Source organism: Monopterus albus, unplaced genomic scaffold (assembly GCF_001952655.1).
Source record: "Monopterus albus unplaced genomic scaffold, M_albus_1.0 scaffold13.1, whole genome shotgun sequence".
Classification (NCBI taxonomy): Eukaryota; Metazoa; Chordata; class Actinopteri; order Synbranchiformes; family Synbranchidae; genus Monopterus; species Monopterus albus.
The window spans coordinates 1,803,343-1,815,101 of NW_018127893.1; the positions used below are offsets into that span (position 1 = coordinate 1,803,343).

The window sequence follows — 11,759 nt, forward strand, 5'->3', positions numbered from 1 at the left end:
GGTATTTTCTCTAACATGAACTGAATTCATGTTTTTGGTTTTTACTGTGCATAACTTAATCAGAGCAGTCTGTTTAAATAAGTGGGATCTCAACAATTCTTATTTTACTTGTGATTAAATGCCACCGTAGTAGCATTTGTGAGTTGTCAAACTTGTTTGCACAGTTAAGAGTCAGCTTAACATCACTGATCCATGCCATATTGTTGGGTCGCTCACGCTTCTTGTTGCTATCTAATATTAAATGGCTTTAATAAAGTAGATTGTTTCAGGTTTCATTAACTTATTTTACAAGATCTATATTTTGAAGTAGAGAAGCATCACACTGGCAAATTTTATCATTCTACAAAGTAAGAAGTAGCAGTGCTTTGTAGAGTCAAAAAATGTTGTTTATTGAACTCAGAGAAACCTGGGAATAAACCTGGGAATAAATACTAGCAGGTGTTTAAGCATTGGCAAGTTCATGATGCTTCGATCTGAATTTGAAAAATCACAACTTGTGCAGCTCACTGCCACCGACTATGTAAAGAAGACAGACTGTACTTGACTTGCAGAACTTTTAACTGCAGAAATATTTTCCACCTGGCGGTTCACAGTTTTCTTCTTGTGTAGAGGAACATATGGCCTTCTGTCCATCTGTGAAGTTGGCGAGGTTAGTGTCACTCTGTGTACTCGGGAGTCATTTGCAGCTGAACCAACTTATGTTCTCTCTGCACCACCATGGTGAGTTTGTTGCCGTTTCGGACAGCCTGGTAGATCTCCTCTGAGGTGTTTGCCTTCACCCCGTTGATCTCCACCACAATGTCTCCAGGTAACATGCCAGCACTGAAACAACATCACAAAATGAATAATGTGCATTTGGATCAGCACTACATCTTACTGCAGATGCACCAACTTGAGGAAGCTTCACCACCCAACAATATTCACAATAGCTTGGTCTTCTTACTTGTCAGCTGGGGAGCCCAAGATGACTCTGTGAATTAGAATTCCGTGCATCACATCTGGGAAGGATGGATCTCTCAACTTCAACTCGGCAATGATACTAAAGCAAAGGGAGAAACGGAAAGACATCCAGTTTTAGATACAGTGGTGCAACCCTGGTGTAAGGGGACCAGATGTAATGTGAAGTATTTACCGTGGTGTCAGTGTCAGCATCATCACTCCAATGTACCGCCGCTTTGTCTCAGGCTCATCAGACCGAGAACCTTGGAGAAGATGGACAAGAGCATTGTGTGAAACTCAGTTCTTAAGAGAGCAGTTGGAGGCTACAGAGAATATGGAAAAACAGAAAAAGAAGGTATGATGTGTAGCTTTTGATTCATAGCCTGTTCCTACTTTTTCTTTTTGCTGCTTGGTCAAGAAAAAGTCTCAAGCGATCCGATGGAATAGCAAAAGAGATCCCTGCAGTGACCTTCATGGTGTTTATACCAATGACTTCACCATCCTAATTAGAGGAGAGACGACACGTTCAGAAAAGGCAGCGTGTCACATCAGACCAAACTGTGTTGTGTACCAGTATGTTATGTGGCTGCCAAAGAGCAACGTCAAGTCAGTAAACTCCTGCAGTTGTATTGCTAATGATGATTTTGCCAGTTGTTGAGGAACAACATTTGTACACACACACACAAAATACACAAACTATCAGTTTCCATAAAGTATCTTTCAACAGCAGACAAAAGGTTGGTCTGTATAAAAATGTTTTTTATGTATAATATTAACAGCTGTAACTACAGTAAATTAAACACTGAAAATCCCCTGTAGCACAGCAGTCAGAACAGGTTTGGTGTCAAACTCTTTAAACAGGAACTGTGACTCACCAAATTAATCAGGGGGCCTCCAGAATTTCCAAACTGCAAAACACAGTCACAGGTGATGTTAAAAACAAGATGAGACATATCAGAGTCACAGTAGATCTGTGTTTGGAATGTTTATAAATACTTTCAGTCCTTAAAATGGGTAATATGTTAACTGAATTGTGTGTATACAGTATATAAATGTATAAAATCTTAATACTTACATCGATTGTTGCATCCGTCTGTATGTACTCCATGTTGGACTTGGACAGGCCCAGCTCCTCGCTGCCTCTCTGTACTGAGCTGACAATTCCCGATGTGATTGTATTCCGTAGAGCAAACGGGCTTCCCATGGCAACCACGAACTCTCCTTGTCGCACGTCAGATGACCGACCAACTGTGAGTGTGGGTAAAGGATCCTATATGTTAAGGGAGAGGGAACAGATAATTTATTCATTATTGTGATTTTCTAATTTGTTTGGTGCAGTCTCTGTAGTAAGGTACTGTGTGTTACTTTGTAAACCCCCCCCATCAACCACTATAATGGAACAAAAGAAGTTCCAGTAAAATAAAAACCAGATGTGGTCCCCTTTAGCAGAGTTTTTTTTGTAGCTTATTGCTCACGTTTGGACTGATTTTGATGGTGGCAATGTCTGCCACTGGATCTACATCTTGCACTGTGGCATAGTACATATCTCCATTGGTGAGCTTCACACGAACACCTCTCTTGTTGGCCACAACATGGGCATTGGTGACAATGAGACCATCACTGCTGATAATGAAACCAGAGCCATTGGACACTGGGACTTCTCTACCTGAAAATGGGTTTCTGTAACACAAAAAAAAGCAGGTGATCTTATTTAACTTGGAAGCAAAATGTAATATGTGGGTTAATTCACACAAAGAGACAACCATTATTGAAATGACCGAAGGCCTGGAGCACCACTTTGTCGATACAACTTCTTCTCATTATATATGACAAAAGACTATTTGGCAATGGTCAATTAGTTGATCGATTATTTGACAGCAAACAACTAGTTCTAATTTTGATCATCGATTTTGTACACAATTGTGTACAAGCTGAAGGTACAGAACATCTGATCACTCCTCTTTTCTACTTCATTTAAATTTAAAAATGCTTTAGATGTTTCCAGCTGCTGCTCATGAAAGAGATTTATGGACCATTGTCATATTATATTGTAAATTATTAACTTGTTTAAGAGGTGTTACACTAAATTATGTCATCGTGAGAGTATTTTCAAGTACAAACCACACTTGAAATACTCACTAATCACATTTTTTATTTTTAGAAGTGTAACCAAAAGTGACTTCCCCTATTTACTAGTCAAAATTGTGATTTCAGATGTTAGTGTTTTATAGTCTGATTTTCTGCCAACTCACCTGCCTACGATTTCAATATACACCACAGCTGGATTGGATTTTTCGACCACATCTGCAATAAAGTTGTATTTAAACCGAGGGCTGTCAGGTTTAAAGGGAGAAGCGCACTGAGCTGGTGACAGGATGAATTCCAGAAACCGTCTGGACACTGAGATGCTTCTGTCCGTCACTTCTTTGTCTTTTTGACTATCCAGAAGCGCCACACCACAGAGTCCCAGACCCACCGACACTGACTTGATCAGAAGAGAGCTGCTGCTGGTGTTGCCATTCCAACCACTTCTTCTCTCCCAGGCAGGAGCTCTCCTTTCTAGGCTTGTGTTTGCCTCTGCTCCCCGGTGGTTAAGTATCACAGTAGACACCCGGCTGACTGTCCTCTCTGCCAATCCACGGATCTGACCCATGGTATGTGTCCGTAGGACTGAGAAAAAACGCGTACGGACAGCAGTTGCTGCCATGTTGCATCACTTGAATCACACCGGTTCAGGAGTTCGTACACAGCCAAACACTACTAAAAAAAAAGCAGGAACGGTCCGGTGGCTATTCATCCAAGAAAACAGTTCAATACAAAAACCACCTTTGAACTGTATCATCTACAACAGAGAACAAGAGTCACATGAGAAAGCGACAACCCTAATCCGGAAGTAAGAAACGAACGCTTCTACTTCATCTGACGTGTTTGTCTATTTGCATGGCACCCATTGTACTATCGCCCTCTACAGGACAGAAACGTTCAATCACTGTTGAATAACTTCCACTGAGATAATGGAAGAACTGATGCTTAACCTTTGTAAAATAAGCAATAGAATCACATAAATACCCCATTACAAATAAAATGCCTGCATCCAAACCTTTAACTAGTTAAGGTAAAACGTATTAAAATGCACTTAATAACAGAAGTAAACATAGGCTATTGATCAATAAAAATCGCAGTGTGTGAGTCCTCATTTCACGCCAGAGTGAGCGAATATACAACGTGAGCAAAGAAGTCATGGATTCAGGCCGTGCGGGAATACCGTCCGATTAAAAACGAGTTTAAAAGTCGTACCGTGTCTGCCCGGCAATAAACTAAATGTAGGCCTACTGGAGTAAATCAGTCTACTGCTATTTTGTTAATAAACAAAAAGGAAAACACAAAAACTGCATTTCACAGTCTCTCATACAATGCAAAAATAGCATTCCTTACAGATATTACACTCTACTAACATTAATTCAGCCGTGTCCCAGGTTCCTCGAACTACTCCACCGGAAATGACGCATCTGTTTTGGCAGTACGTCACAGACTTCTAGCCAAAGGCAGCAGAGACGTGGAGTTTGAATTTTTGCGGGCTAACTAGCTAAAGTTAGTTGCTAATACACACCGGATGTATAATAATCTGTTAACGTTCTCACCAAAGCTATGGCGTCGTATAAGCATTTATTACAACACGCGAAACCAAAGCATGAGTCTCCTGCTAAGGTGTTTGCCAAGCTAAAATCCAAAGTTCAGAGAGAAGCGATGTGCGTGAAGGAGGATGTTTTTACAGACAACGATTCACCGTGTAAGGGTGGAGAGAAACATGGAGCGCCTTTTAACTCGCAGAGGAATAGAGCAAAGCATTTCTGTGTGACCGATGAACACAAGGAAAATCACAGGTTTGCTTCTTGTAACGTTACCAGTGAAGTGCGGGCTTTGACCCTCTCGCCAATATCGAGTCCTCGGAAAACCGGGTACTCGTTGTCAGACATTAGGAGCAAGCACGCTACGGAAACGCCTCCTGTGACTGAAAGGATACATGGTGTAATGTCAAGAAATGAACACACGCCAACAAAGAAAGCTTTTCTGGAATCAGCAGCCGTGTCCCATCACCTCTCCCAGGTCAACAGAGAGCAGCTCCACCCAGAGCCACCTCAGATCCGAGACATGTATGCTTTCAGCAGGGCTCCGACGAAAAGCCAGCTGGCAGAAGATGACTGTGTAAGGACTGAGGAGGAATGTGCTTCTCCCAACAAACTGATGTCTCCAGCCAAACTGTATACCCCGATAAAAAACAGATTAAGGAAGAGAACATGGGAGCAGCAGGAGTTTGATAAAGTCAGCAACAGTACAAAGGTGGTCAGCACTGAACACACAAATCAACAACAACAGAGGAATAACACCCACAGTACTTGCATGGATGATGATCTGGGTGATGTTAGAGGATTCCCCGTTGATGGGTCAGAAATGACCCAGTTCACTCACGAACCCATGTCCCCACCACCAAGATCTGTTGCAGAGAACCGTGAGATTTTATTGCTGCTTTGCTCTAAGTGAAACTCTTTCTGGTGTCATTGTTTAGGGGGAAACAGTGACTGATGCCTTTTTGATGTTCATGTTTTTGCTGTTTTAAACAGGTTGCTTTGTTGTTCTGGAAAGACCTCCTCCAATGAGTCTAGCTAAGATGTTTGCTTTTATGAAGGAGAGGGAACATAAACGAGAGCAGCACAAAGTTGATCAAGTCAGCAGCAGCACGAGGGAACGTTTTGATGGGGGTGAGTGTATAATGAAGTGGCAAGATTTGTCTGTAGCAGAGTAATGTAATGTTTTGTTTTCTTCTGTGTCAGGTTTGTATATTGCATGCTGTGCACAAGTTGTGTTTATCACTAACAGTGTTTCCATAGGTAATTGCCCTAAGCACAGAGACAGGCAGCTCTCCACAGCTCACAATAAAAGTGAGCTTCCTGACAGCCACTCCAGACTCGAGCCACCTGACAGCCCGTCAGTTCCCTCTGAGGATGTTCCCATCCCCGCTGTGCCGTCACAACCTGTTTTGTACGAAGACCCGCTCTTGCTCAATTCACCAGAGATTTCCATCCCAAAGAAACACGAGCCTGTGTTCACGCGCAACAAATTGTCCCAGTGTGCAAAATTCCCAAATGTGAGTAGAAACCTGTTTAAAAAGAAATACCACTTAAAATATTTGATAAACGAGGTGACAGTATGAGTCAGGTAAAATAAAAAGACACTGATCAGTTCAAGTGTTGGATACGGTAGGATTTGAAGACACGTTTTAGATCAAGTGTTAAGTGATTGTCAACTTGGGTTTTCTTTTTTGTCTACTTGTGAACATTTATGGCTGTTGATCCTCAGTGGGCTTTTGTTTTCCACTTTGGCAGGAGAATGTGATTTATCTCAAAAAGTGGTACCTGAGGAAAAGTAGTAAGGGCCTGTTTGTTGATGGAATTCACAGGTAAGTGTTGATATTTGACTATATGATGTGAAGATTTTGAGAAGAACACAATACAATTAAAATTTCTTTTTTTTTTGATTGCTTAACCAGCTGCTATCCTATTACACAGACATGTTCATGCAACTCTAGTTTTTTCTTCCCTCCAACCAGTGAGAAAAACATACCATGGAAGACTAACCTCGTTGCGGAAAGGGTGTCTAATTATGTAGTGAAGACTGTGTCTGGCACGGTTTATGTTTTGGTTGGCAAGATGAACTTGCATGTTCAGTCTGGTAGGTCATTTCAGTAGTTTAGGAGAATATGTTTCATTTTGAGAGACAGGAGTTGATATAGAAAAAAGCAACATTGCACACAGATTTATGCAAATTAAATATTGCATAACTTATTTTAATTTTATCTCTCACCTTTTGCCCACAGACTTTTCCAAGTGGTTTTTGAGGAGATTTGCTTATGGTTTTCCTGTGAACTGGAAGTCACTTTATGAGAAGTTTCTTTCAGAGTCAAGAGAGTAAGAATGTTTATTTCACTCCAAGACAATCTACAAAGAGGGGGGCTGCAGATAAAGGATTTTTTAAGTTTTTGCTGGGGATGTTAAATAATTTAAGCATGAGATGAAGTGATCTTTGACTGGTCAAAAATTATACTCGCCAATAATTTATTTAAACTTTTTTTTTTAAGAGCTGTATTTTGTTTTGTTGCATCAGCACAAGCAGAAAAACTGAGAGGAACCGTGATAGGGGCACCATCAAAGCCAGGACAAAATCTGAGGCATCCTCCATCAACCTCTCTGTAACACAGCACAGGCAAAAGCCTTTCAAGACACGTAAGTTTAGTGACCTCCTACCTCCATCATTCACTGGGTAAAGGATGTGCAATAAAGTTTGTAAATGGTTTGTTCACTTGTAGATTAAAGCCCCTTTTCCACAACCTGGTACTGGCTCAACTCAACTCTACTTGCTTTTGGTACTGCAGTAACGTGCCAGCTAGCTACATAGCTTTACTTAGCAGGCATAGCTGTAGCCATTGTGCTCATATTATCACATTCAGTAACTTCTGGACTATGTGATGGGATGTATGATGTGGTGGTTCATGTAATTAATTGCTATATAGTAACAGAGGCTCGAGAGCTATGTCACCATATATTTTAACCTCTGTAACATTCATGAAAGAGAAGTGGCAGCTGCTATCATAAATGAATGAAGAACGAGCGACTAGTGTCATCACATGTAAACATCCAGGTTTATCGGTGGCAAGGTCACTGTGTTGAAATGACAAATTTCTCTGAGCAATTGGTAGTCTTCAGTGTTTTCATGTCAGTTTGGTATCGCCTCAGCTCACTTGGAACCTCAGTGGAGGTGATACCAAAATTATTACCATGTACTAAATAAATAACAAATAAGTCGAATCGGGCTGGTACAAGTCAGTGGAAAAGGGGCTAAATTTCCCCTGTTTGTTCCCTCTAGCTGATACCTGTCCTCCTGCCTTCCCTGCTACAAAAGTGTCTCGGAGTGGGCGGGTGATCAAGCCACCTCTCGAGTATTGGAAAGGGGGAAGAGTCATTCTGGATGCCCACATGAATGTTACCATCCATGAATGTTACAATACCTCCACCTGCATCCCTGTAAGCACCCTATAGTAGAGTGCATATAGATTATATAAAAATTCACACCATGCTTTTATTATTTAGGGCCAGTTGTTTTGACTATGTGCAACCAAATGATAATTCTGACAATTTCTCACAGGAGGTCAACACAACAGTGTCTGCGAGGATGTCACAGAAACCTGTCTGTGTGTTCCTACCCTGCAGTGAAGGTAAAAATAACTTGAGGTGCTGCAGATTTAGCACTGTGAGAGAAGTTGTCACATGCAGTCAAACTGTCCATTGTGTTTCCAGACCGTAAGCAGTACGAATCAGCCAGTGAAGAAGAGGCTTCTGTACCAGTGAGGAAAGTTAAGGCTTCACTTCGTAGATGTAACAAAGTCAAGGCTATCCCTAAAGAGGAGTCCTCTAATTCACCTGAACCTGCTGTGGAGACAATTAGCAGCTCTCAAGAGTGGTCTGGAAGAACAATGCATAGCCGAATGCATCCAGCTTCAGAGAGGATGTTGTATGTGGACACAGTTCCTCAAAAGCAAAGGGAGCCTAAAAAGTCCTCAGCAAAAAAGTCAAAAAAACAGGCACATGTGAAAGAGAGGAGACAGACTGTCGTAGCATCCCCAGAATCTCTCACTGTTAACGATAAATCATTACAGCAAGAATCATCCGATGATGAGTTTTTCATTAACAGGGCGAAACAAAGGAAAAGTGAGTTCAGGATGAGAAGAGGGGAGATTCTTAACAAGTCACAGATAAGACAAGTTTCTCCATCTAGTCAGTCATCAGAGTCCTCTGAGAAGAACGTGAAGGGATGGAGCAAAAGAACCAGAGAAGCCAAAAATATTGATGCTGCACAAACACAGAGAAAAAGCAGCAAAACATCATCATCCATAACACTTTTACCTAAGTCACCGCAATCTAGCTTGAAACGCAAGCCAATTAATACCAGGACAGTGGCTACACAAGAGCAAAAGAAGGACAAGCGGACCGAGGCAGAACTCATGAAACTACAAGAGTAAGCTTTCTTATCCAAAAAAGATTTTTGCCGAGTTGGAGGAATGTATTTCTGAAGCGTAACCACGTGACCCACTGATGTATGGATGTGCATTTGTTTTCCAGGGCTGTGCCCTATAATCTTAAGAGCATGACAGATTACAGGGCTAAGGGGGCAGAAATGGTAGGAACACATTCTGCAGAAGAGTGCCTCACATCCCGAGGAACATCAGAGACTACTGCTAAGAAAACCAAGAAATCCAAAAAGGAAAAGGTGGAAGCACCAAAGGATCCAGGTAGAGAACGATTACTGTTTGGTATGTAGACTTTGCCGGTTGTTTGTCAATGGAGAGGACAGAATAGCAGAAACACTTTATAGTTTAGCACAGTTCAATACAACACAAACTGTAGTTTGAAGACACAGGGTGAAATTGTCATTTTCTTGACAAACATATAAACCTACAAAGGTAGTTATTGTGGTGCTGTTGTGTTGTATTGTAAGTGATGCTGTAATATATTTGCTTCCTGTTGACAATTTCAGGGGTACAGCTAGTGACTTTTCAGTACAGATGAACCTTTTCTTGATTAATTGTTGAATCATTTGGTCTTTTTTTTTACATTCATAATTCTAATGTAAATGTTAAGTTGGTGTTTTTTAATGTGATTTGTTCTTGTCTGGGTAATCTATTATTTTCTCTTTAAAAAAACTAAAAAAGATCTAGATGTTTTGTAAAAGACTGAACACAGATATTTACAGCGATCTGACAAGCTATAATTTATGCCCAGTTCCTCTGATATCTGCTGGAGTGGGAACCTTAAAGAGGAAGCAGCAGGTGCGTCAGTTCTTGGAAACTATGCCCAAAGAAGATGTTGATGACATTTTCAGCTCCACACACATGCAGAATGAACAGTTTAGGGTTTGTCTTTTTCCGTTTTTGTATTTTGCACAAGTTGGCTGCATCTAGTGAATATTGCACTATGCAAAATGTGTCTCTTACTGTTCCTCTTGTGTATGTCTGGATGGATAGATCCCCTCCATGTGTCCGAGTGAAAGCCCTGGCTTCACGCTGTCGGCTGAGGAAGACTCTCCCGTGACCCCCCTGTCGAAAGTTTTTCCTGAAGCAAAGACTCCTCAGTGTCTGGCTATTACTCCTGGCATGATGGGCTCCCCAAATAGGTGATATTGACTTCTGCATTCTTGCTTGTAAGAGTTGATTGCAGTAAAATAATTTACTTTTCCTCCTTGATTTTGAAGGAACAATGGCGACAAGATGGTCTTTCAGTTGCAGAAGAGGACAAAACAGAGGCGGTTTAATGTCTGCAAACCATACAAACCAGCTCCATCTTCAAAGGTACTAATTTATATGGGTTCATGCCAGAGACCTTTGTTGTCTTGAAGCACATGGTTTATTGTTTTATAATCCGCTGTATTCTTTATTCTTTGTTTCTTTCAGAGTTTTGGACCCACGCCATCAATTAAACGAGAAATGAGAAGATGTGTTAATACAGGCAAGTTTCCTAGTCAGTGTGCTACACCTGTGTTGTGGCAGTGTTAAAAACGAATCACGATCACAGGCAGGCCAAAATAAATGAAACCTTGTACATTTAAATACCAATTTGAAGTTAGTTTTTTTTGTTCAACACTGAGGCTGTGCCCTGTATTAGCTGCAGATTTATTAGATTGTAAATTGCTTATATTTTTGTCCACCCTTGTGTTTAGAGCAGGTTTTTTGAAATTAATAGAAAGCATTTCTATAGCCGAAAACAGTTTTTGCTACATTGATATTTCTTTTTTTTTCTTTTTTTTATACAAGTCTTGTTGCTGAACATGTTTTTTCTGGTCCCCCCTAGAAAATGATACCTTTGTCGTTTGGGAGATGTTCCAAGATGACGACAGACAACTGTCTGACAGTGAAGAGGAGGAGGATTTCTATTTCACTCATGATGACTGATTAAAGTTAGAGCTGCAGTTATTCACATGATTTAAAATCAGTGGACGGACTTGACCTCATCAAATGTGAACAATAAAACTGGTGCAGTTTTGCTTTCTGGTCATTTACATGTAAGGTGGGATTGTGAAGGTTTTTTTTATATGTAAGTGCACATTTGTGTGAAAGAAGTAATTGTTGTAAAGTTTTTAAACGATCTGAAATGCGCTGTATAAAAATTAAATGCATTTTTGCGCTGAGACATTTTTACCGGCTGTGAAATTGCACTTAATTTCATAATTGTTTTACATCCTGTCAGAAACAGACTTGTTTCTGACATTTCTGTAAATGATTTTTTTTTAGTTCAAATCCCAAAGGTCAGCTATAACCTTTCTTTTAATAAACATTAACCATTAATAAATTCATAAATCGCGTTTCCGCGCGGAGCGGCAGCAGCCGCTCTTTGTTTTTTTGTTTTTTTTGTGTTTTCTTGGGTTTCTGTGTTGCTTATGTCGCTTTCCTGTAAACTTTTGGGGAGTTGGGCTACCAGGAATACAAGTTTTTTTGTGTTTGCATTATGTTTTTATACTTTTTACGAGGTTTTGAGTCTGCCTAGGGAGGACCCTGTTTGCCAACAGTCAGCCATCAATGCCAGCAATCCTTCCGAGATCCTTGTGGTGACTGCTGGGGATTTTCCACGGGGATGCGAGGTGGTGCGACGGGAGATGTGGGACTGCGGGGCTGGGGGAGGAAACTGTGATATGGGCCATGTTCGCCATCGGTCCGCTCCCCTCCCGAGATGAATGGACGAGCTAGCCGCGCTGGCGGAGCTGCAACCGGGGGA

At 41.0% G+C, this 11,759-nt stretch overlaps 2 protein-coding genes across 3 annotated transcripts; one reads left to right on the forward strand and one right to left on the reverse strand.

Moving 5' to 3' along the window:
• Positions 1–425: 425 nt before the first annotated feature.
• Positions 426–3,695, reverse strand: LOC109955094 (serine protease HTRA2, mitochondrial-like). The gene is made up of 8 exons (XM_020590931.1): positions 3,192–3,695; positions 2,415–2,619; positions 2,015–2,209; positions 1,815–1,847; positions 1,333–1,441; positions 1,133–1,202; positions 944–1,039; positions 426–822 (listed from the first exon to the last, which is right to left on the reverse strand). The coding sequence occupies exons 1-8, from the start codon at positions 3,644–3,646 to the stop codon at positions 657–659; spliced, it is 1,329 nt and encodes a 442-aa protein (XP_020446587.1). The 5' UTR covers positions 3,647–3,695; the 3' UTR covers positions 426–656.
• Positions 3,696–4,413: 718 nt separating this feature from the next.
• On the forward strand, positions 4,414–11,296 carry mis18bp1 (MIS18 binding protein 1). 2 transcript variants are annotated; one of them, XM_020590933.1, is made up of 16 exons: positions 4,414–5,449; positions 5,562–5,699; positions 5,829–6,085; positions 6,324–6,397; positions 6,548–6,669; positions 6,815–6,905; positions 7,102–7,220; positions 7,861–8,018; positions 8,140–8,209; positions 8,292–9,009; positions 9,114–9,283; positions 9,774–9,820; positions 10,016–10,164; positions 10,243–10,339; positions 10,442–10,496; positions 10,839–11,296. In XM_020590933.1, exons 1-16 carry the CDS (start codon positions 4,588–4,590, stop codon positions 10,937–10,939), a joined length of 3,228 nt encoding a protein of 1,075 aa, XP_020446589.1. In that variant the 5' UTR covers positions 4,414–4,587; the 3' UTR covers positions 10,940–11,296. The 2 variants fall into 2 exon arrangements, with proteins under 2 accessions (XP_020446589.1, XP_020446588.1); XM_020590932.1 differs by having other exon boundaries at positions 4,415–5,449; positions 9,774–9,904; positions 10,839–11,295.
• Positions 11,297–11,759: the final 463 nt, after the last annotated feature.

Excerpts from the sequence above, each read along its gene's own strand:
- LOC109955094 (XM_020590931.1), bottom strand. The coding sequence starts at position 3,646 with ATGGCAGCAACTGCTGTCCGTACGCGTTTTTTCTCAGTCCTACGGACA. Across the intron at positions 1,442-1,814 it reads GAGGCCCCCTGATTAATTTG|GATGGTGAAGTCATTGGTAT; the intron begins GTGAGTCACAGT and ends TCCTCTAATTAG. Across the intron at positions 823-943 it reads TTGGGCTCCCCAGCTGACAA|TGCTGGCATGTTACCTGGAG; the intron begins GTAAGAAGACCA and ends ATGTTGTTTCAG.
- mis18bp1 (XM_020590932.1), top strand. The coding sequence starts at position 4,588 with ATGGCGTCGTATAAGCATTTATTACAACACGCGAAACCAAAGCATGAG. Across the intron at positions 6,398-6,547 it reads TTTGTTGATGGAATTCACAG|TGAGAAAAACATACCATGGA; the intron begins GTAAGTGTTGAT and ends CCCTCCAACCAG. Across the intron at positions 9,010-9,113 it reads GAACTCATGAAACTACAAGA|GGCTGTGCCCTATAATCTTA; the intron begins GTAAGCTTTCTT and ends TTTGTTTTCCAG.